The sequence below is a fragment of the Paroedura picta genome, chromosome 9 (assembly GCF_049243985.1).
Source record: "Paroedura picta isolate Pp20150507F chromosome 9, Ppicta_v3.0, whole genome shotgun sequence".
In the NCBI taxonomy this organism is placed as follows: domain Eukaryota; kingdom Metazoa; phylum Chordata; class Lepidosauria; order Squamata; family Gekkonidae; genus Paroedura; species Paroedura picta.
Window position 1 is genome coordinate 41,511,537 of NC_135377.1, and position 21,103 is coordinate 41,532,639.

Genomic DNA, 21,103 nt, shown 5'->3' on the forward strand with positions numbered 1-21,103 from the left:
TATATGATGTCTTTTCTTTGTCATAGAACCAATAACTGTGGAAGTAGCTTTTAGAAATCCACTGAAAGTTCCACTTCTGTTAACTGACTTATCGCTACTTTGGAAATTCCAACCAAAGGATTTCAGTTTAAACAGTAATGGAGAAACAAAGGAACTAGTAAGTAATCCTATAGCAATATTTTGTACAGTGTCAAGTTATTACTTTGTTCTTACTATTGAACAAATCAATTGCATATGCCTTCATTATTTGATTTCTTTAATACTTATTAGAATATGCATGTTTTACAGCTATATCCCAGCTTTTTTTTTTCTAGGGATGACTAGCTTGTGCATTTTCTGAAGGAAACTTCTAGCAACATTAGTTGTTATTTTCTTTCTTACAAAATGCAAATATCTGGACAATTATACTTAAGGGACTGAGAATTAAGAATCCTCTACAATCCACTTATCCTATGAACTATGCAGAAACATTTCAGATGTGAAATTTCTGTATGCCAAAACCCCACAGAAAGATGGATTACAAGCCATAAGAAATATAATTCCTGACACTACAGCTGACTTTGCCACCAAACTCTGCCATTTTGTTCTAACCTATATCCACTTCACATTCCTTCATATTAGTGGTACAGCCATGGACTCCCGTATGGCCCCACAGATACCAACATCTTTATGGCTGACTGGAACATTTCTTCCTAAATTCCCACCCATTCACACCTCTATTATATCATCAATACATTAATGACATTTTTATTGTCTGGACACAACTTTCACCTTCCCATCAACCTGACAGTGAATCAATTTATGCAAGAAATATATATTTTTGGACATTACTGTAAAAAAAAATCCCACAATGGGCACAATGACACCATCTTATATCAGAAACCTACTGACTGACAAACATACCTGCATGCATTCAGCTACCATCCTAAACATTCCATTGTATACAGCCAGGCTCTGTGCTACAGCTGCATCTGCTCCAATCCTGCAGAGAGATTCTCACTTGAGGAATCTATAACAAACCTTTTTGGAACTGAAGTACCTATCTGATGAAGTCTGGAAATAGATTAACAAAACCAGAATGGTACCCAAAGAAAAACTATTGAAGACAGATCCAAAAGAGATAATAACAGAGCACCACTAGTGGTGACATACAGCACTCAACTCAAAACAGTCCAGCGCATCATCAGTGACTTAAAACCTCTACATGATAATGACAGTTCTTTTTCACAAGTATTGGGTTACACGGGCAGACCCCTAGCCTCAAACAACTCCTTACCCACAATAATCCAGTTTACAGTGTGAACAAGAACACTGGTACCAGAATTTTCAGTAAACCCAGATGTCAACTTCACTAGATTTAACAATATCAGCTACCTCATCTCAGGCTTAATAACATGCTCATCTTTTAACATTGTATATGCCATTAAATGCCAAGAATACCCTTTAATTCTCTGCATAGGGCAAACAGGTGAAACCCACTGCCAAAGGATAAATGGACATGGATCTGATACCAAGAATCGCAATACTGAGAAACCTGTAGGAAAACATTTCAGTCTTCTAGAACTTAAAATGAGTGACCTCAAAGTAGCTGTTTTATTACTCTCTTCAGGAACATGCTGGAAAGGAAATCATTGAGTTGCAAATTATTGCAATATAGAAAAACAGTGGAATCTCCAAAACTTCAAAGGGATATTGGTTTCTTATCTCACAACATATGCCAACCTCATTCAGCCCTCACATCTGCATTTTGACATTTGTTTCCCTTATTGTGTCTCCCCTCAGAATTAAACCCACACAACTGGTATCCTTATAAACTAAGCTTGTTTTTCTTGTTTGATCCTTGAATCTGTTTAACATCATTATACTGTACACTAATTTATTGTTTCCTTTATTTGTATGCCAATGACAATTTACTACTATTCACATGTTTTACCACATGTATAATTCCAATCTTAGATGTATTTATTGCTCAGTTATTTATGCATCTTGACTCTAATTAGCCCTTCATGGCAACTCCCTATCTATATGCAATGTTTGATGAAATCTGTTTCAGTGTAGCTGAAGGAGTTTGTATCTACACATGCTAAGTCTCTCTGTTCTTGCTTCTACCTTGAATTGAACTTTGTTGATCTTGGAGTTGCCACTGGAACCAAACTTTGTTCTCGCATCTGTTTGTTAACCCCTTGTATTTGTTTGCTAAATTATTGCCATTCTCATATCTTAGCAATTGCATTAATCCAATATCAGCTATAATCGTTCAGTTACTTATGCATCTTGGCTTTAAAGAGTTCTTCCTAGCAACTGATCCCATTCTATATGTAACGGTTGAAGAAATTCTGTTTCACTGTACCTGGAGAAGTGCACTTGCACATAAAAGCTTATCTATCTTGAATAAAACTTAGTTGGCCTTAAAGGTGTCACTGGATTCAAACCTTGTTCTATTTGCAGCAGCTTAGTATTGACAAACAGTGGTGTATTTAATGGAAATGTTTTTCAGGTTATTTTTTCTTTTTAGATAACTTGTGGAAAAGATGTGATTGGAGCTGAAGTAATATCAGAATTTTTGATTAACAGTGAAGAAACAAAAATGGTATGTAGCAAGATGAAATGTATGCATATTGATAACATAATTGAAGTATACATCTCCCCCATTCTCTATAACCTTGGCAGGTGTGAGTAGATTGTGATTGGCTGCCGCCATGTTATGATTTTAAATGTCTTTTAATGGGGTTTTAATTGGGATTTTTAAGACAACTGTTACCTGCCACGAGCTTACCCAGGGAGTGGCGGGAAATAAATCAAATAAATCAAATAATAATAATAATAATAATAATAATAATAATAATAATAATAATAATAAGCCAGATGTAAACTGTGAAAGTTATATTTCTAAAGTACTATTAGTACTTTGTTGGAAATAGTACATTTGCAACGGAGGTGGGGTTCACTCTGTTCAATTGAGTGTTTATAATTTATTCTTTTATCACCATGAGTCAGTTCAGACTTAATGTAAAGCCATGTAATGTAAACTAACCTAGTTAACTGTCTGAATGTGGGTCACTACAATACTACAGTTAAGGATGATGGAACCAGGAGCTGAAACCAGGATATGAATTAGTCTTTATAATGATTTTGTATTATGAACAAACATCATCCTGTCTTATTCCTGACTTGCTTACTGTGAATACTGTGTGCCTGAGTCACTTACAAAGTCTCCTGGCAAGTGCAGCTCAAAAGTGACACTGAATTTGACTCCAACTCTCCAGTGGGTTACTTTCCCTGCCCTCAGTTTTTAATTTGCCTGGCAATAGACTCCTCTCTCTACTTCCACCCTCTGAAAGACTTGGTAACTGAGCACACTCTTTCCATTTATAATGAGGGGGAAAAGCACCACCAGTAGAACACTAGCTATCTTAGTAGCTTGCAGTGTGCGATGGCTTTGTTCTGTGTTGGCCACCATGAAGCAGCCTGGGAGATCAGCCGGGTCTGTGCTGTGGAGGTGAGGAAAATATCTATAGCACTGTGATTAGAAATTGGTGAGACAAGCCAGGATCCATTGAACATTTGTGGGCTCATGCTGGGTTTCACAAACTATCCACAGTTGAAATAAGCTTTGGGTATTGTTTCATTTTTATAAAAATAAATATTTTATGCTCATCACAAAACAAAAATATAAAAGTTAACTCTTTAACATCATCATTTGAAGCCATTGCAAACATTGATAATTTCTTGATATATATGATTGCAATTAACATTTTCCTCAAAACATTTAAATTCTTACGTTGCTTTAGACCAATTATGGTTTCCAAATTTTGAATTTTAGGAGGCTCTTCTTGTGATTTCTAATAGGAAGAAAAATGTTGTACTGCTGTTAAACTAATCGTTACTCCCCTTTATGTAGCCAAGAGACCTGATTTTAGATAGCAAAGAAGCATATGGTTTAATGTTTCTGAATCAACCATGTGTGCTGAATAGTGCCACCAATTCTTAAGCACCCCTGTAGAAATCATACATTTATCAAAATAGATGTAATTTCAGGGATGAACTATTAATAACAGCAAATGTAGCTGTTTGAGATTGTATGACTAAAATGGCGCATAAATGTAAAATAAGTGATCTGTATACTAGCAACAACAAAATTTAACGTATCTCCACAGGCAAGACTAAAGCTCTTTCCCCATCAAACAGGGGAGCTACACATTCTGGGAGTCGTTTACAATCTTGGCACTATTCAGGGCACTACAGTCCTAGATGGAATGGACTCTTCAGTTGGATTGCAAGCAGGTAAGTGGTATATTTATTGAAACATGGACTGCTAAGGGCAAGATCAGATACCTAAACTGCTGGATTTATTTTATTTTTATTACATCCCACATTTATATCCCACCTTTCCTCTTGGTTCAACATAGCTTACAACACAATACAAAAATTACAACTAAAAAAAAAAATTGCAAGAATCAGATTGTCATTAATTATATGGAAACATCAAAGTGTTTGAGAAGTTTCTGCCAGGTCAGCTGAAAGAAAAGAAGGAAAGAGGAAGGGAGAATGAGAGGAAGGAGAGAAGGGAAGTGGGGGGGGGATAGATTCACTCTGCATATGTGTGTGTGAGGGGGAGAAGAAGGAAAGGAGAAAGGAATAATACGGAAACTAAAACATAAAGCTTAGCAGAACATCAGTTTAATCCAGGTGAAAATGCTAGCGTGGTACCCTGACTGGGGGTGTCTTAAAACATCAATTGAAAATAGTCTTTGGCTGCTGCAGTACAGAAGCAACATCCCCCCCCCACTCACACACACAAACACCACTTTTTGACTGCTGAGTTTCCAGACAGTACACATAGACTGTCACCTCCCCCCACTTTAGCGTTAGGATGGCAGGTGCCTACCGCAACACTCAAATGTTTTTGTCACAACACACTGACCGCAAATTGTGTTAAGGCTGTAGAGCCGCCCTTCATTGGCCAGTTGAAGAGGGAGAGTGAGCAAGGAGCATGGCAGCTGGTGGAAGCCCAGGCACTGAGTGGAGGACTGAGAATCCCACAGGGAGTGCAGAGGACGAGCTGAGAGGAGGAAAGCAATCCTCCTCTTAGCTCCAGGATCTGGCCCAGGCAGTTGGGAGCAGAAGAGCAGGGGTCTCATAAGCTGGAGAGGGGGTATGCATGGAAGATCTGAAACTGGGGAGGGAGCAAGGGCTCCAGCAGGAGGGGAGCACAGGCATTTTCCCCCTTCTTCCCTCTTCCGGCTCAGCTGGGACTGCCAAGGCCTCTACTGCAGCATTCACTTCTTTCCCTCTTCTCCCTTGTAGCTTTTGGGCTCTCCTGCAGCAGTGTCTACTCCCGTGTTCAGCTCCATGGAGAGTGTGCCTTGTTCATGCACTTAGTGCAGATGGGGTTGGTGGGGGAGAATGCTGGGAACCTCCTCTGGCTCTGACGTAGCACTTTCCCCTCGCCGTTTTGTTCAGGAAGGCCTGCTTGTCTTGCTCTGCAACACTGCCCACAGCAGAATGGGGGGAAACACATGTGAGCAGCCATACTCCAGCTCTTCTCACCACCGCCAGCAGGCCAGTTGCTGATGCCTCCTCTGCCAGTGTCCACCTGCTCCAATGCTGGCTCTGCTCTGTCCTGCCCCACCCTGCTGGAAGGAAGAGGCCAGCCTGTGTACTTCAAAGTGCACGCCAATGCCTCTGATCACCGACTGCCTGCTCCAAGGGCAGCTCTTCTGTGTTCCTTCCTGCAGAGGGAAAATGGCCTCGCCTTGCTTCACCTCTGTAGGCAGGTGACATACATTAGAATATATTCAGAGATGGCTTTTTTTTGTTGGAATGAATTCCTGGATAATGTCACAGGTGCCCTCTTGCTACTATTCTTCTGGGACTTGGAAAGTGGAATTACTTAAGAAAGCATTGTCTGTTTTAGTTTGGTCATTGTTTGCAGTATTGTTATATTTATTTCAGTGTTTTTAGTGATGGTGTAATAATTATATATAGTTCGATTTATCTAGTTTGTAACCTGTCTTGAGTCTTTTAGCCTAGAAGTAAGTAAATAAAAGCATCCCCAGATCATATCGAACTATTTCACATGAGGATATGTGATTCAGTCTTAATTTCCATATTACATATCACAAGCTTTTTAGGTATTTAGGTCTATCAAATAGGGCTATTTCCTCATTAGCCCTTTTGTTCAGAGAATATTTCCTCCGCTAATGTAGACAGGCATTATAAATAGCAGCAAGATAACTTCATAAACTTTACAGAAGCAAGATAACTTCATAAACTTTACATAAGTTGGCATCATTTTATCATTATTTATAATATTAATAGCAACTTTAAGAAAGGAAATAAGAGAAGTTGTTTATTCATTGTTCTTCAGGATTATATGTGCTTGTTTTGTTTTCAGGAAAATATATTCCTAATGGAACATCCGTTCGAGGCCGACAAGATTTGGAAATCCAGGGCCCTCGCCTAAATAACACAAAGGAAGAGAAAACATCAATTAAATATGGACCAGATCGACGTTTAGATCCTATAATTACAGAGGAAATGCCTTTGCTAGAGGTAAAACTGATAATTAACAATAGTATTAAAGATGGAACCGCTGTTTTTAAATATGTTATTTTCTCTGGTGCCTTAGTTTAAATCTAAATTTGCTGGATTCCAATTTATTTATTTATTAGTTGGATTTATAGGCTGCCATTCTTGGCCCAGCCAGTTCACGGTGCCTAACAACATAAAAATAATACAATATTTAAAATATAGCAAAGGGAGTTAGGCAGAGCTAGAGAATTAGACGAGCTAAGAATAGTAGGATTTAATTCCTGCATTAATGAAAGACACCTTGTTTGTAAACTTGCATTAGATGTACCTTCCCTCCTCTCAAAATATATTACTAAAATATATAGGTAAAGGTAAAGGTACCTCCTGTGCAAGCACTGGGTCATGTCTGACCCTTGGGGTGATGCCCTCTAGCGTTTTCATGGCAGACTCAATACGGGGTGGTTTGCCAGTGCCTTCCCCAGTCATTACCGTTTACCCCCCAGCAAGCTGGGTACTCATTTTACTGACCTCGGAAGGATGGAAGGCTGAGTCAACCTTAAGCCGGCTGCTGGGATCAAACTCCCAGGCTCATGGTCAGAGCTTCAGACAGCATGTCACTGCCTTACCACTCTGCGCCACAAGAGGCTCTTACTAAAATATATATTTTTGCTAATATTGCCAGAAAAGTATGTCTAAAACCAAGAGGGTTCTGTCATTCTAATTTCCAGTATTTTTTCTGAGCACCTATTTTTCACCTATTTTGTTATTAAAAATGGCAAGTACAAGTAAGCTAAAAGCTATATTTATTTCAGTTATTTTATTGCTAAATATGGTCAAAATTAATACTGCTTTTGTCAGTGTTCATAGATAGTTATAACATATTAATATTTCTTTGTTCCAATGCAGGTATTCTTTATTAATTTTCCAACTGGGCTCCTTTGTGGAGAAATCCGAAAGACTTATGTAGAGTTTATGAACGTAAGCAAATGCCCTCTGACGAGACTGAAAGTTGTATCTAAACGACCGGAATGTTTTACCTTTGGTGGCAGCAGTACCATTTTAACACCATTAAGTCCATCAACATCAGAACACTGCAGTGCTTACAAGACCGTTTTGAAACATTCTACCTCTGTATGTTCACTGATGTCTTCAGCTTCTTCTGTAGACTTTGGGGCTGGAATAGGAAATCAGACGGAAGTGATAGATGTCCCACTTCCTGACTCTGTTCTCCTCCCTGGAGCTTCAGTACAGCTACCCATGTGGATACGTGGGCCAGATGAAGAAGGCGTTCATGAAATACATTTTTTATTTTACTATGAAAGTATTAAAAAACACTCAAAAATGTGGTAAGACTCTTAAAGCTTTTTTTTTTGTATTTTTAGGTTTTGAGTTCATTTCATTTAAAATACATTAACTGGGTTAATATCAGCAGATCTGTAAACAGATTCAAGCTCAGAGCCATGTTGGTCTGAGTCCAGTAGCACCTTTAAGACCAACAAAGTTTTATTCAAGGTATGAGCTTTTGTGTGCAAGCACCCTTCCTCAGATACAATGTCCAAACTTTGTTGGTCTTAAAGGTGCTATTGGACTCAAAATTTGTACAGATCAGTAAGAAAGAGCATGTGCAAGAGGAAACCTTTGTGATGAAAGGGGGGTGTTTACTACTGGGAGGAGGGGGTTCAGTGAGGAGAGGGCATTGGGCTAAATTATCCTGGCTTGCTCTTGTAGAAATTATGGAACTGGGCATATGTGATAGGATGATGGTTGTCTCTGAAAGTTTTTTTCTGTACATTTGTAATGGTCAGATATACAGTAGAAGTTGTTGAATAGGAGTATGCACTGATGCACAATTGTGAGGGAAATGACTGCACATTATTAAGTTTATATTTGTCAGAGTCTGTGTGCTGGCAACTACACAATGTATCAAACATATAGAGTTAACTGGCACAAGCTGTGAGTGATCCTGAAGCCCCGCCTCACATTGAGTTGACCTAGGTTTGTGCCTTGTGAGAATATTTAGGCATATTGAAATGCTGCTTATTTCTAGTGCTGTTATTTGTCTAAAGGTGAAGCTATATTTACAAAAATGCATTCTTTATAAGCATTTTGAACAACAGCTATAGTTTATTGTATTTTGTTTTTATACTTTATAATTTGTTTCCTGTCTTTGGAGTGTATGAGGAAGCCTAATACGTACATGAGTTAATGGAGTAATTCATTTTAATATTGGTATCCTTAATGGTTAGTGACCACATATTTTATTTTTTATTTTATAAATGCAGTGATTTGTATGACACTACTGCTGAATTGTACATGAAGGAAAGTGAAGTTATTTACTCTTTTTAGTCACAGAGTATTGAGACACACGGCAGTTATTTGTACCAGTCGATCGCTGACAGTTCGAGCTACTGCATATCGAAGTAATGCTCTTGAGAATGAAAAAGGTGAAGGTGACAATATGCTAGTGTTTGTGGATGTGGAAAATATCAATACTGTAAGTCTGCTCAGAACTGGGGTAACATTACTTGTAGGTTTGGGTTGTTTTGTTTTGTTTTTAAATCAGGGTTTTTTGTCATTACAACAAATGCCTGCATGATTTCTAGAATTATATAGAGTGCTAACTTTGAAGTCACTTAAGCTAAATTTGTATTAAAGGAAAATGAAATTCTGTTTGAAGAGATCTCAGTACAAACAAGCTCCAGCATGATTCTTGGCCCCAGCCTGCTCAACTTTTACTTGTGCTACAATGATGTGTGAGATAAATGTTATTTGAGGCCCAGATTGGGCATTATTTGTAGCACTTGACTTGATTGCCACAGGGACTTACAGCCAGGAGTCATCTGCAAGCTCCTCATAGGAATTTAATTCTGAAGTGCCACAGGGACATGATTCAGATGAGGATCTCAGTGTTCAACAGTGTGCCCCATTGGAGGATGGGTGGACATGTATTGAATGCGTGCACATGTAGCTCTGCCATGGGGCCATTTTGGATCAGAAAAACAATGCAAGAGGAAAGCTGAAGCCCCTGCTCCCCTGCACAGTGGTCCCAAACCTAATCAGGACCCTGCAGAACTTCAGACTTTTTTCACCAGGAAACTCTCAACTGTTGTTCTTCAAGACCATGTGGTGAGCGCATATTATGCATCAGAATTATAGATTTCTCTACATGGCCCATCTATATATACTAAATCCAAACATCTTTCTATAAAACTGAGAAAAGCTCCTGGTTTACAGAAAAATATGAAATTAAAAAAATTAAATAAATAATAAAATAATAAATGAAGTACCTCTGCCTTTGCCCTCTGAGATCTTCATGCCTATTGTAGTGGTTGCTAGGTTACCACAACAGTATTAACCACCGCCAAACCTTTGTTTCTGCCATTTAAAGGCTGTGTGGAGGACCCTTTCCAGTCAGTCCCTGCTCCCCTTCCTGCTCTTGAGAAAGGAATGCTACCATTCAATTTATGCAACTTACCCAAGTGTGCCAATGGCTGCTGGACAGCTTGATTTCTCACATATTGCTCAGTGCCAGCCTCCACACAGCTTGCATGACTTGTTCAGGCCTGGTAGTGGCCACCTAAGTGATATACTGTGACTCTAGTTTTGTGACTTGGCCAGACTTTTTCCAGGGAGAGGGAGGCAAGGAGGAAAAGCTGAGAGAAAATGTGGTGGTTAGAAGGTCAGACTAGGATCTGGGAGATCCAAATGCAAAGCCCTACTTTGCCATGGACACTTTATGGGTGACCTTTGGACTAAAAGGCTGAGGCAGGAACACCTGAGCATGACATTGGATTGCAGTGCCAGCTGGCAGAAGGCCAGCAACAGCTAGAGGTATCAAGCTGGCCAACTACAGTGATAGGATTGGGGCGTCCCTGTGCCTGAAGATACAGGGATATAGTGGCTGATGAGGATGGGTGTCCTCTGGGCAATCCCAGTTAACTGAGCATGCTGGATAATAAAGTTTTTAAAAGCCTGGAAGTTAAAATATTTCAAATGGGTAGTGACCACTTTAGTTAACTGACAAATGATTGCTGAGATCTAGAAAAGAGCTCCAGATTGTAAAAAGCCCAGGTCAAAAGTTACTACTTCTAACAAGGCATTTATGTATTGAGCAAATGCACATGTAATAAACCAAGACCATAACATCATGCAAAATATAACTTCTTACTTGTTTTTACTGTTTTGTGCTGTTTTAAGCTTCTTTAAAAGGACAGAAATAAAAACTATCATGTATTCTTTATCATAAGAAATGACTAGCTTATATAGTGAAAACCTGATCCTTGAAGCCAGCTGCTTATATCTTTCTCTCTTCTTAGAGTGAAGCTGGTGTAAAAGAATTTCACATAGTACAAGTATCTAGTAACAGTAAAAACTGGAAGCTTCAGGAATCCATAAATCTCTCTGAAGACAAAGGTTTGTGAATTTTCCAGATACATCTATTTAAATGTATTTTATACATTTATGTGAATGACAACAAAAGAAAGGCAAGTACATGAGCATCTTGTTCCCTGGGAATATGTGGTTTAGTTTCTTAAATTAAAATGTCCTTTGTTTGTAATAAATATCAGACAGTATTTTTAATGTACATTTTTTTTGTGTTCAGGGTGAAAAATCTGTCTTCCTTGAATTTTTTTTGAGGGGGGTGTCAGTAAATTATTCTAGCACAAGGGTGCCCTTGGGACCTATAGTGCCAACAATACCTTTCTTAGCTCTCACCAAGTATTTTTTTAGAAAGTGGGTGGGGCCTCAACCCAGCAGGGCTTCTTAGTGGCGATCTGGTTGGCTGTACAGGTTAAATAATGTTTTGGTGGCAGCTGTCAGCATACTGTTGATTTTATTCTCTCTTCACTCTTCTTTCCCAGTGTATTTTTAAAAAACGTACTCCTCTTATACCCTGCATTTATTTGTTAGTGTGTGACCCCTACCTATTGTGATGGATTCCTCATTCTGTGGCAGCTGCTCTGTGGTTGGACCCACCACCCATTTTCAAAACTCCAAAAGTGTCCACAGGCTCAAAGAACTTGGTAGATCCCCGTTCTAATTCATTAGACCCAATGGGAACAAAGTTGCATCATATTACTTTGTAGTTTTAAAATTATTTCTTCCTTTCAAACACAAAAAAGGGAAAGCTTCAAAGTTCAACAATTAATAAAAAAGGAATTTATATATATAAAATAAAAACACAAATACAACAACAGTGGTAGAAGATCTACACATTTCTATAAAAGGTTTCCAAATATTTTAAAATAAGCCCAAACACATTTGTTCTCTATATACCATGCATTCAAATGTTGATAAAGATGTAATATCCTTAATCCATTGATTATCTCTCCAATGCTGTAATATGAGTCTTTTAGCTGTAGGAAGGGCATAAACGGTCTAGCCTCTAAAGAAGGACCAGTAGTTTAATTACATAAGAGTCCTCAAAAATGAATGAACTTTCTAGTGCAATGTTGATATGAATTATAACTTCCTCTACAGTTGCAGCACTAAGACCGTTTATGCACTGGAGGTTTCATGCTGGGCTGCAGACTGGAGTTTTAGTCATGGCAGGTTGCCCCACCTCTTCCTGCACCCACACAGGGGAGCATTTGGCCCAGTGCACCTCATCTGCCCACGATTTGTGCTCCTGCACGAGAGCCAGGGCAGTGAAGTGCTCAGTGCATAAATGGTCAAACAGACACTTTACTGAATCCTTTGCTCCCAAGTCACTGTAGTGTCCACAGTAACCTTAACATATTTTTGCTAAATAATTTGCCATTGAAGATCCATAGGAACCGCAGAAATTTTAAGACCACATCTCATTGCTGTGGCAAAACAGGGCACTCTAGCTCCTTGCTCCATCCATTCCTGAGACCTTGTGTATTGTATTTATTAATCAGTATCAAATACTTATAAAGAAATATTGTACATTTCATTTTCTGCATTGATTCAGTTAGAGTTTCCAAGAATGAAGGGGGCTCCAAGTCACTGGATTAGTAGTAGGAATCATGTATATACTTATAACAGATATTTAATCATTTCTTCTATCAGATATTAAGCTGGCTAACAGAGAGAAAGGAAAGCTGTGCTTGAAAGCAGTAAGGTGCAAAGATTTACTAGGTATGCATTTGACTTTTTGGAATAATTTTTCTACAATTAAATATCGATTTCATTTTGAGGGACTGAAACTTTCTTTTCTCTTCTCAGATAATTATACATTTGCAGATATCATTTTTGGAAATGAACAGGTATGAGTTGTCATTTTGTCAGTGGTGTAGAAGAGCTTTTGTTCCTTAATAAGATCTGGGGGGTAAATGCCTACTAAATCTATGTAGTGCAAGTAATTCTTTTTAAAAATCCAATAACAGGTGTGTCTTGTATAATTTGTTTACTAAGTTGATGTTTGGGGACTTCTTAAAACTCTTATTAGTACACAATGGTCTCTTTTCTGCACTGTAGACATATTCTGAAAATGAGAATATTCTGGCCCTATTCATAATGAAATTAGCCTCCAAAGTCCTTCTGATTCCTCCCCTCCCCCTTCTTCACACATGGGTGTAGTATGGAGACTTCCTGGCTTGATATAAAACACAGATTTTTGGGATGTCTGAGGCAAAATGACAAATTATGGTATATTTCTTGCTTAAAACTGGAATTCTTAATGCAGTTGAGTTGTGGTGTAGGATGTAGGTTTGAGGCCAGGAAATTCTGAAGCAGTTTGCCATTTTGCTGGGTCTGGGTATCACAACTTAGAAAGTCCTTATATCAAACTAAGAAACCCTCAGTGTGCATGCCATGTATGATGGAAGGAAGGAGTGGCAGGAAAGTTGCTCATTCCAAGCCAAGGTATATTCATCGTGACTGAATGCCGCCTCTGGATTCACATATGAATCGCAGTTTGTGTCTGAACCCCTCCCCCTCCCCCATTAAACTAAAGCTCAGTCTTTAGGAGGTTGATTGCATGAGCACTTGTTAGGAGTCTGTTTTTACATCTAAGAGAAGGGGTGGTGGCTGGACTGGATCATCCTCTGTGGTCTCTTCCTGCTCCTTTTGATTCTGATTCAGTAACTTAAAAAAGGAATTTGCCTTTTGAATAGTGGTTTTTGAGTGAAAAGATGACATATGAAAGAATGAGAATAGAATCCATGAAATGCTCAGAATTGCAGTTTTTTTCCATATTACAAATACCTTACTAGGTTTTCAAAAAGGCAAAGTATAACGTACTGCTTTTTTATAGATTATCAGTTCCACCAGTCCATGCGCAGATTTCTTCTTCCGAAGCTTGTCATCTGAATTTAAAAGGCCTCAGACACAGCACATTATGCATACTTCACAAGGAACTGCACAGCAGTCTCTTGACAATGCTGTCAGATTGATACAGAAATGTAGTGAAGTGGATTTGAATATCATTGTACTTTGGAAGGTATGTATGAGAATGTTACATCTGAAGTTTGTAAAGAGTTTGCGACAAGTTTATGTAAATCCTAAATAAGGAGAGTATACATCTAAGTATGTAACATGTTTCCACATAAAAGATTGGATTGTATGTATCTATTCTGCTAGCCGTTTGGTTCTTCCTCTTAGGTCAAGGGTGGAAAAGGCCTCTTGGGAGTAATGGAAGTTGAAACTAGCACCTGTATAAAAGCAAAGCAGATGGCTAGAGAGAGAGAGGAGAGATTGGCTATGAATTCCCAATCTTGGCATCCCCACATAGTGCTACTCCTTGCATCTTGCTGTGTCTGTGCAGGGACAATTTTGCAGAGGGCTAGGAAGAACACTGTGTGGATCAGTTAGAAATTTAATTCCCTTGTTGCATCGCTATCCACCTGCAATAAATAGCATAACCTAATGACAGGGAGCCACGATGTTTTTGCAGGGCTGGGAATGGATGGGCAATAAGATATACCCTTGCCCCCAGTGGTCCCTGCACCTTGTCTCTATGTGACTTAAAAATAACCGTAATAACTTTAATTTAAATTTACTAGTTTTAATTTTTTCACCTGAAAGTTATAGCCTAACTTTTCTTGAGGCAGTCTATAAATAAAACACAATTAGAATGGTTTCATAGTGCTGGATAAGTTTCTTTAAAAGGTTGGAGAAGTTCGGTTTTTGCTAATAACATGCAGATGAAAGCAAGAATTTTAAGGCTGTCTTTCTCTAGAACAGTTGACCTTCAAAAAAAATGAAATTTGGTCATCTTAAATATTTTCATAATCGAACCCAGAGGGTTGAATTCAAGGGATTCCTGCCAAGTTCATATATGAACAGAAGGAGATCCTTGGATCTATCATGTTGTTCTTGAACTGTTGGGATTCTTCATCCATCTTGCAACCTATGAGTACATTAGGTTTTGAGGATATGATTGGCTCAAGGTCACCCAGTGGGCTTAATGGTGGAGTGATGATTGAATCTGGCTCTTCTTGATTGTAGACTGTAACTCTAACTGTCCTGGCTCTTAGTTATAACTTATGCCTCACATGATTTTTATTTCATTCTTGTCATATGCAGGCTTATGTTATAGAAGATAACAAGCAACTGATACTGGAAGGGCAGCATCATGTCGTACTCCATACAGTAGGAAAGGAGGCATTTTCTTTCCCACAAAAGCAGGTATTATGGAACAATTCTTGCTTTTTACTTTTTAATAAACATTTGCTTTTCAAAATATTGATGGCATTTAGTTGTAATATTTTATCTCAACTTTTGTACATGTAATCCAACAGATAAAATACTCTTACTTCATATGGGTATAGCACAGCCAGGTATTGAAATAAAATTAACTACATAATATACTCTCTCCATATCTAAATAAATTTAATGTTTTCATACAAAATGTTTTAGATCAATGAACCAAAATATATATTTAATAAAAAATGCAGTCTGCCATGGATAAAAGAAAAACATAATGGAACAATTATTTTGAGTGCTGGTGGGATATAGTGAGATTCCATGCTACCTATGGGTACAGTACAAATTTCTCACCTTGCAGCCCAAGTGTTGTTATCTGTTGCCATTCAAATTATGATTGGGGATTGCAGTATTCAAATAAATGGGGATATAATTGTTTTGGAGGTAAAACTTGTTCCTATTCAGGGACTACGTGCTGCTGTGCAGTAGTCCCCTCACCCTCTTTTGTCATCAAAGGAGAAGGTTGTCTCTTTTGGGATCTCCATTTTTTCACATTGGTGAGAACTTGTTTCCCTAGTTTGCTGGGATTGTTCTGGCTTCTGAGTTTGTACAATAGCTCAGAAAGCCCTTTAAAGAAAATACATCCATTGTGAGGCAAAGATGACTCAAACTGATGAACATGACCCATGTCTGTTTTGTTTGGGTGAAGGGTACAACATTCCCACATGTAAGGCCTACCAACGCTTTATCCTGAAAGCTTGCTGGGATAGGGTGTCAAAACTTAAAGAAGCAAGGAGAGAAAGTAGTGGGAGAAAGCCCTCAAAGTCTTGGAATTGTCATTGAAGTCACCCCTGGAAAAATGGTCCATTGCCATGTACTTGGAATTGATGTGGTCAACACCACCTCCTGGATCCAAGTCTGATCGAAGTCAGGGTTTCTTCGAGGCCACCAACTAAGAGGGCAAAGACCAAATCAAAGGATAAGGAAAAATGCAAATCTGCATCTCAAGAATGTGCTCCTGTCCACACTCCTGAGCCTAGGACTCTGTCCCCTGGTTTTGATTTCAGATGGGGAAGTAGAAATGGGCCTACCAGCAGGGTCAAGTTCTGTGTGTCTCTGAACTGCAGCAAATGGCAACAGTTCCATGGTCTCAGCCTCAACTGCCTATGCAATGGTCATCACACATGTACATGATGTCTCTAGGTTATCTGGTAGTGTGGGGTGATAACTTTGCTCATCCCAGGGTTATGATTTTTTATCTCTAGCCTCATTGGGCTTCCTCATATCTGCCGTTGTCCAATATATTTCTTTTTTCCAGTTCCCCAGTTCTTACCCCTGTGAACCCCTTGCCACTTGTTCGATGACAGAACTCTCTAAGATAGTCTGTTTTGTAGTGGCTGTTTTAATTTTTGGGATGATGTCTAGGTGTGCCCTTCACTTGGCTTCTACCCCTGAGACAGCCCATGACCCACTGCACTTACATGGTCTGGTGGGAGAAGAGCCTTCTTGTTGAGAGCTGGGGATGGAGTTCTGCCAAGGCTATTCCTTGCTGTTGGGTCCCTTGCCAGGAGATGGTCCTCACAACTTCAGTTGGCAGCAAAGAGCCAGTAGCCTATTTATATCACAACAAGAAATCCCTTGGAATCTGGCCAGAACTCTTAATTAAAGATGATAACAGGTGCCGGAACAAGTTTAAAAGAGAAAGGACCCTTCCCAGGTCAGATTAAAGGCCCAGGCTCAAGAGGGGGATAGAGTACAGGCCAAGGAAAGAGAATAAAAGGCTTCCAATATCATGCTGGGAAAGAATGAGGAGATGCTGAGTCTGGTGTTAAGGCTGAACTCTCAAGGAAGAGGGCTGAGTGCAACAGTCCTTGCCCATACTCTGATTCTGAGTCTAGGGAACCTCTGTAGGTAGAGCACCATAGCGGAGAATGGTGGAGGCTAACAGATGAGCACTATAATACCTAGCTCTCCGCCTTCCAGCATTGTATTTTTTAAATTATCACTGTGGAACTGTATTCATTGTGCACTGTCTTAAGATTTTTTCAGAAGGGCCTATTATGCACAGCCGCTGAAACGGCGGTATGGAGAACGCGGAGGAGGAAGAAGCAAAGTAATTCGCAAACGCACGGGACGGATTGCAACGGCGGCAAAACCCAGAGCAGCCGATTATGCACGTGGCCAATCCGGAGCCACTTCTGGTTGCGCCCTGGTAGCCCGGGAAGCTCCACTTCCTTCCGCATTCTGCTAACACAGCTTTTCTGGCGGCATACGTTGACTCTGCGCCCGGTTGCCGCCTGCGGCGTGCATAATTGGTGATTTTAGCCACCACCATTCCACCCCGAATGTGGACCTTCCACTCCGTGCATAATAGGCCAAGAAGGTTTGGCTGGAATGTTTGGTTGTGGAGAGGATAATCAGCATCATCAAATCAACATGTATATTGAGATAATGAAAGTCTTTCCTGTGTTTTTTCCTCCTAGTTGTACAACTGAATGAAAATAATATACTGCAAATAACTTTTTGTAGTTACCTTTCTAGTTCTTGTCAACCAAATAGATATTTTTTTTGCTTGCTCTAAAAGGGCTTCACTCATATTCTAAATTACTTCAAAAAGTCAGGGTTGATCCCTGGATAGCTTTCAAGGCATTTTCTTGTAGCTTTTTTTAGCCTTGAATGTGGACTGTTGCTGTACTGCTTGATGCACATAAGTGCTCTTCCTTTAATTCTCCCCCCCCCCCCAATGCCCAGTAATTGCATTCTGTCTGATATACCCCCGGTAACAGATTTTATTGATTGCTCTACCCTCCACACATTTTGCTTTCATTAGCATAGCACACTCATTTAATGTTTTCATTAACCCTACTTTGCATGACCCCCAAGATCTTTCTTCAATGGTCACTTACCTTGAAACTTTTTTTTACAGGGTTTTAAAAAAATACTTGGGAATTCTGACTGGGAAGACTTGGAGCAGGTAATGGAATCTAGGGGGAATGTCTATTTCTGAAGTATTATATCCTATTCAATTTGAGTGAAGTAATCTTTATTAAGACAAGACATAAACTATGGGGAAACGTCAGATTTGGACACTTTTGCTGAAGCAGGTAGCAATGCTTCTCGACCATGTGTTCCGCAAGTTTGAGAAGTTTGAGAAGCTACAAGTAGATACAGGAGCTAACTAGACCACAGATCTAACTAGATCACAGACCTCAGGTTCCCAACATTTCCCCTCTACCTGCTTTGATGACAAATGCTGGACACATAAATTCAGGATTAGTATTAACTGATCAGAGTGTAGTGCCATAGTGATGGCATACTTGGGATACCAGAGCTATCTAAGGGAATAAGGCAATGTTAATCAATGTAGACAAAGCATATTTATGCTGACACAGAGGCATAAGTTATGGAGGCATAAGTTATTCAAATAAAAATGTGCGTAGCTTTCAAACAGTTATTATATCAGTTATATATTACACTATTAATAATGATGAAGCAGCAGCACAGCCATACCTGTTCTGGGAGCTAAGGGGAAGTCCCTCTCCTGTTGCTGCTCTGTTGTGAGACCTTGTCTGCAACCAACAGAAGGTAACATCCTGTCTCAGAAGATTGCAGAAATATTGAAAATGAAATCCTGGTAAATGCTACACTTTCTTTCTCATATGAATGATAATTAGTTCTTGTCGTTCTTAAAGGAATTGCTTGAATACTTTTATATTTCAGGAGTCTCCAGAGATGGTTCTCTTCAACTTTTTTCGACCAGAATCCTCATCAGTACCAGCAAGGCCATCTCCAGATCACCTGTCTAACCTTATTAAGACTAGTCTTCATTATCCAGAAACATATAATCACTCATTTCATCAGAAAAGGTCTGAATATCTTTGGGTTTTAATTTTATTTATAAAATTTCTGATACCCCTGTCTAGCTGGGCCTGCACATAAAACCAGCAGCAAAATTTGAAGTTAGATCCAAACCATGGGGTTTTAATTTTTTTAAATGCAACCACAAAATGTTACGCTACATAATAACTGCAACTATGCCAGACGTTTTCAGGAAGATGTGATTCTTACAACGTGTACATAATTAAAGTTTATATAAAGTATGCAACAAATCATGAGTATATATAAATTCTAAGGAAGAATATTATTTATTTATTTATTTATTTATTTCTTTGCTTATTTGCTTATTTGCTTATTTGCTTATTTAATGTATTTGATTCATAGCCCACCACTCCCAGCTAAGCTGTCTCGTGGCGGGTTACCTTTTTAAAACCTCTCAATAAAACCCCAATAAAATAATTATCCCTCCCTAACAGCAAAAATAACCTCCCTCCTTCTCTACTTCACAATTTCCCCAAAAAACCCTGCCTCAGGGGATACATGACAACAAATGGTAATCAAGGAGTAACAGATGTTCTAGCCAGCTTGGTGTAGTGGTTAGGAGTCCGGATTTCTAATCTGGCGAGCTGGGTTTGATTCTGCACCCCCTCCCCGCATGCAACCAGCGGGGTGACCTTGGGCTCGCCACAGTACTGATAAAGCTGTTCTGACTGAGCTGTAATATCAGGGTGTCTGTTGTGGGGAGAGGAAAGGGAAGGAGGATTGTATGCCGTTTTGAAACTCCTTCGGGTAGAGAAAAGCGGCATATAAGAACCAACTCTTCTTCTTCCTGTTTGGGCACTAGAGGCTGGGTCTAATCGCCATGGCCTTGCCCAAAGACCTGGTGGAAGAGCTCCGTCTTGCAGGTCCCGCAGAACTGGGAAAGCTCCAACAGGGCCCTTAGCTCTCCCGGAAGTTCATTTCACCAGGTGGGGGCCAGGACCAAAAAGGCGCTGGCCCAGGTCGAGGCCAGTCATATCTCTCGTGGGCCGGGGATCACCAACAAATTTTCACCCAAAGAACCCGGTGTGCGGGGAGGGAATCGGAGGGTAAAGGTCCTTCACATATGTGGGGCCCAGAAGCAGGAATGGCCTTAAAGGTCAATGCAGAATTATAACCTGTTAATATGAAAACTGGCATCTGTTTACTAAATGCTGGAACAAAGTTTGTAATGTATTGGATATAAATCATTTTACTTTCTTATATATATGCGTGTAAAATAAAAAGGTGAATATTTACTCTGCTGCTGAGTCAGTTGAAGTATTCCAGAGTTACTAACCCCGTTTTTCTTTTGCAGCCTTTGTGTAGTCCCAGTCATTCTTCTACTTTCAAATTGTTCTCAGGCTGATGTCGATGTGATCATAGATTTGCGACATAAAACAACAAGGTAACAAAGTTTTAGTTTAACAAAGGACTCCTGAAAGCTTATACTTTGGAATTCTTGTTGGTCCTTAAGACGTAACTGGCCTTGAACCTAACATTTCTTGCAACACAGTCTCTCCCTGTGTATTAACAAGTGTCCAGAAATTTGCTGGTCCACTTGCCACTGCCAGCTGCTTGTTTTAGTGTGGCAAGAGCATAGCATCAGTGAGAAGTTCCTCTTCCTTTTTCTGAACTCATGGAAATGGGGAGCCACATGTGCCTCTTTGGCATGTTCCCTGTGGCTCTTCTACGTACCATTCCCCAATGCAGTGCCTGCCATATGTTTCAGAAAATTGTGCCAAGCTGTTGCTCCATGAGGGTTGTGGTTGACAGGTGGTTATAGAATCATAGAATCATAGAGTTGGAAGGGGCCACACAGGCCACCTAGTCCAACCCCCTGCTCAACACAGGATCAGCCCTAAGCATCCTAAAGCACCCAAGAAAAGTGTGTATCCAACCTTTGCTTGAAGACTGCCAGTGAGGGGGAGCTCACCACCTCCTTAGGCAGCCTATTCCACTGCTGAACTACTCTGACTGTGAAAATTTTTTTCCTGATATCTAGCCTATATCATTGTAGTTTAAACCCATTACTGTGCGTCCTTTCCTGTGCAGCCAACGGAAACAGCATCCTGCCCTCCTCTAAGTGACAACCTTTCAAATA

The 21,103-nt window shown here is 39.6% G+C and overlaps 1 protein-coding gene across 8 annotated transcripts in view; it reads left to right on the top strand.

The window, feature by feature from the left end:
• The window catches only part of TRAPPC8 (trafficking protein particle complex subunit 8), a 61,355-nt gene that overhangs the window by 38,714 nt on the left and 1,538 nt on the right, over positions 1-21,103 (top strand). For 7 of the 8 annotated variants that reach the window (XM_077352524.1, XM_077352523.1, XM_077352525.1 and 4 more), the window contains 13 exons: positions 27-157; positions 2,516-2,590; positions 4,158-4,284; positions 6,398-6,555; positions 7,441-7,880; positions 8,881-9,028; positions 10,851-10,947; positions 12,568-12,764; positions 13,754-13,939; positions 15,025-15,126; positions 18,071-18,118; positions 18,865-19,010; positions 20,318-20,407. In XM_077352524.1, coding sequence (XP_077208639.1) covers positions 27-157; positions 2,516-2,590; positions 4,158-4,284; positions 6,398-6,555; positions 7,441-7,880; positions 8,881-9,028; positions 10,851-10,947; positions 12,568-12,764; positions 13,754-13,939; positions 15,025-15,126; positions 18,071-18,118; positions 18,865-19,010; positions 20,318-20,407 — 1,945 coding nt within the window. The remainder of the gene's footprint in view (positions 1-26; positions 158-2,515; positions 2,591-4,157; positions 4,285-6,397; positions 6,556-7,440; positions 7,881-8,880; positions 9,029-10,850; positions 10,948-12,567; positions 12,765-13,753; positions 13,940-15,024; positions 15,127-18,070; positions 18,119-18,864; positions 19,011-20,317; positions 20,408-21,103) is intronic. The other variant, XM_077352528.1, reaches the window with a different exon arrangement.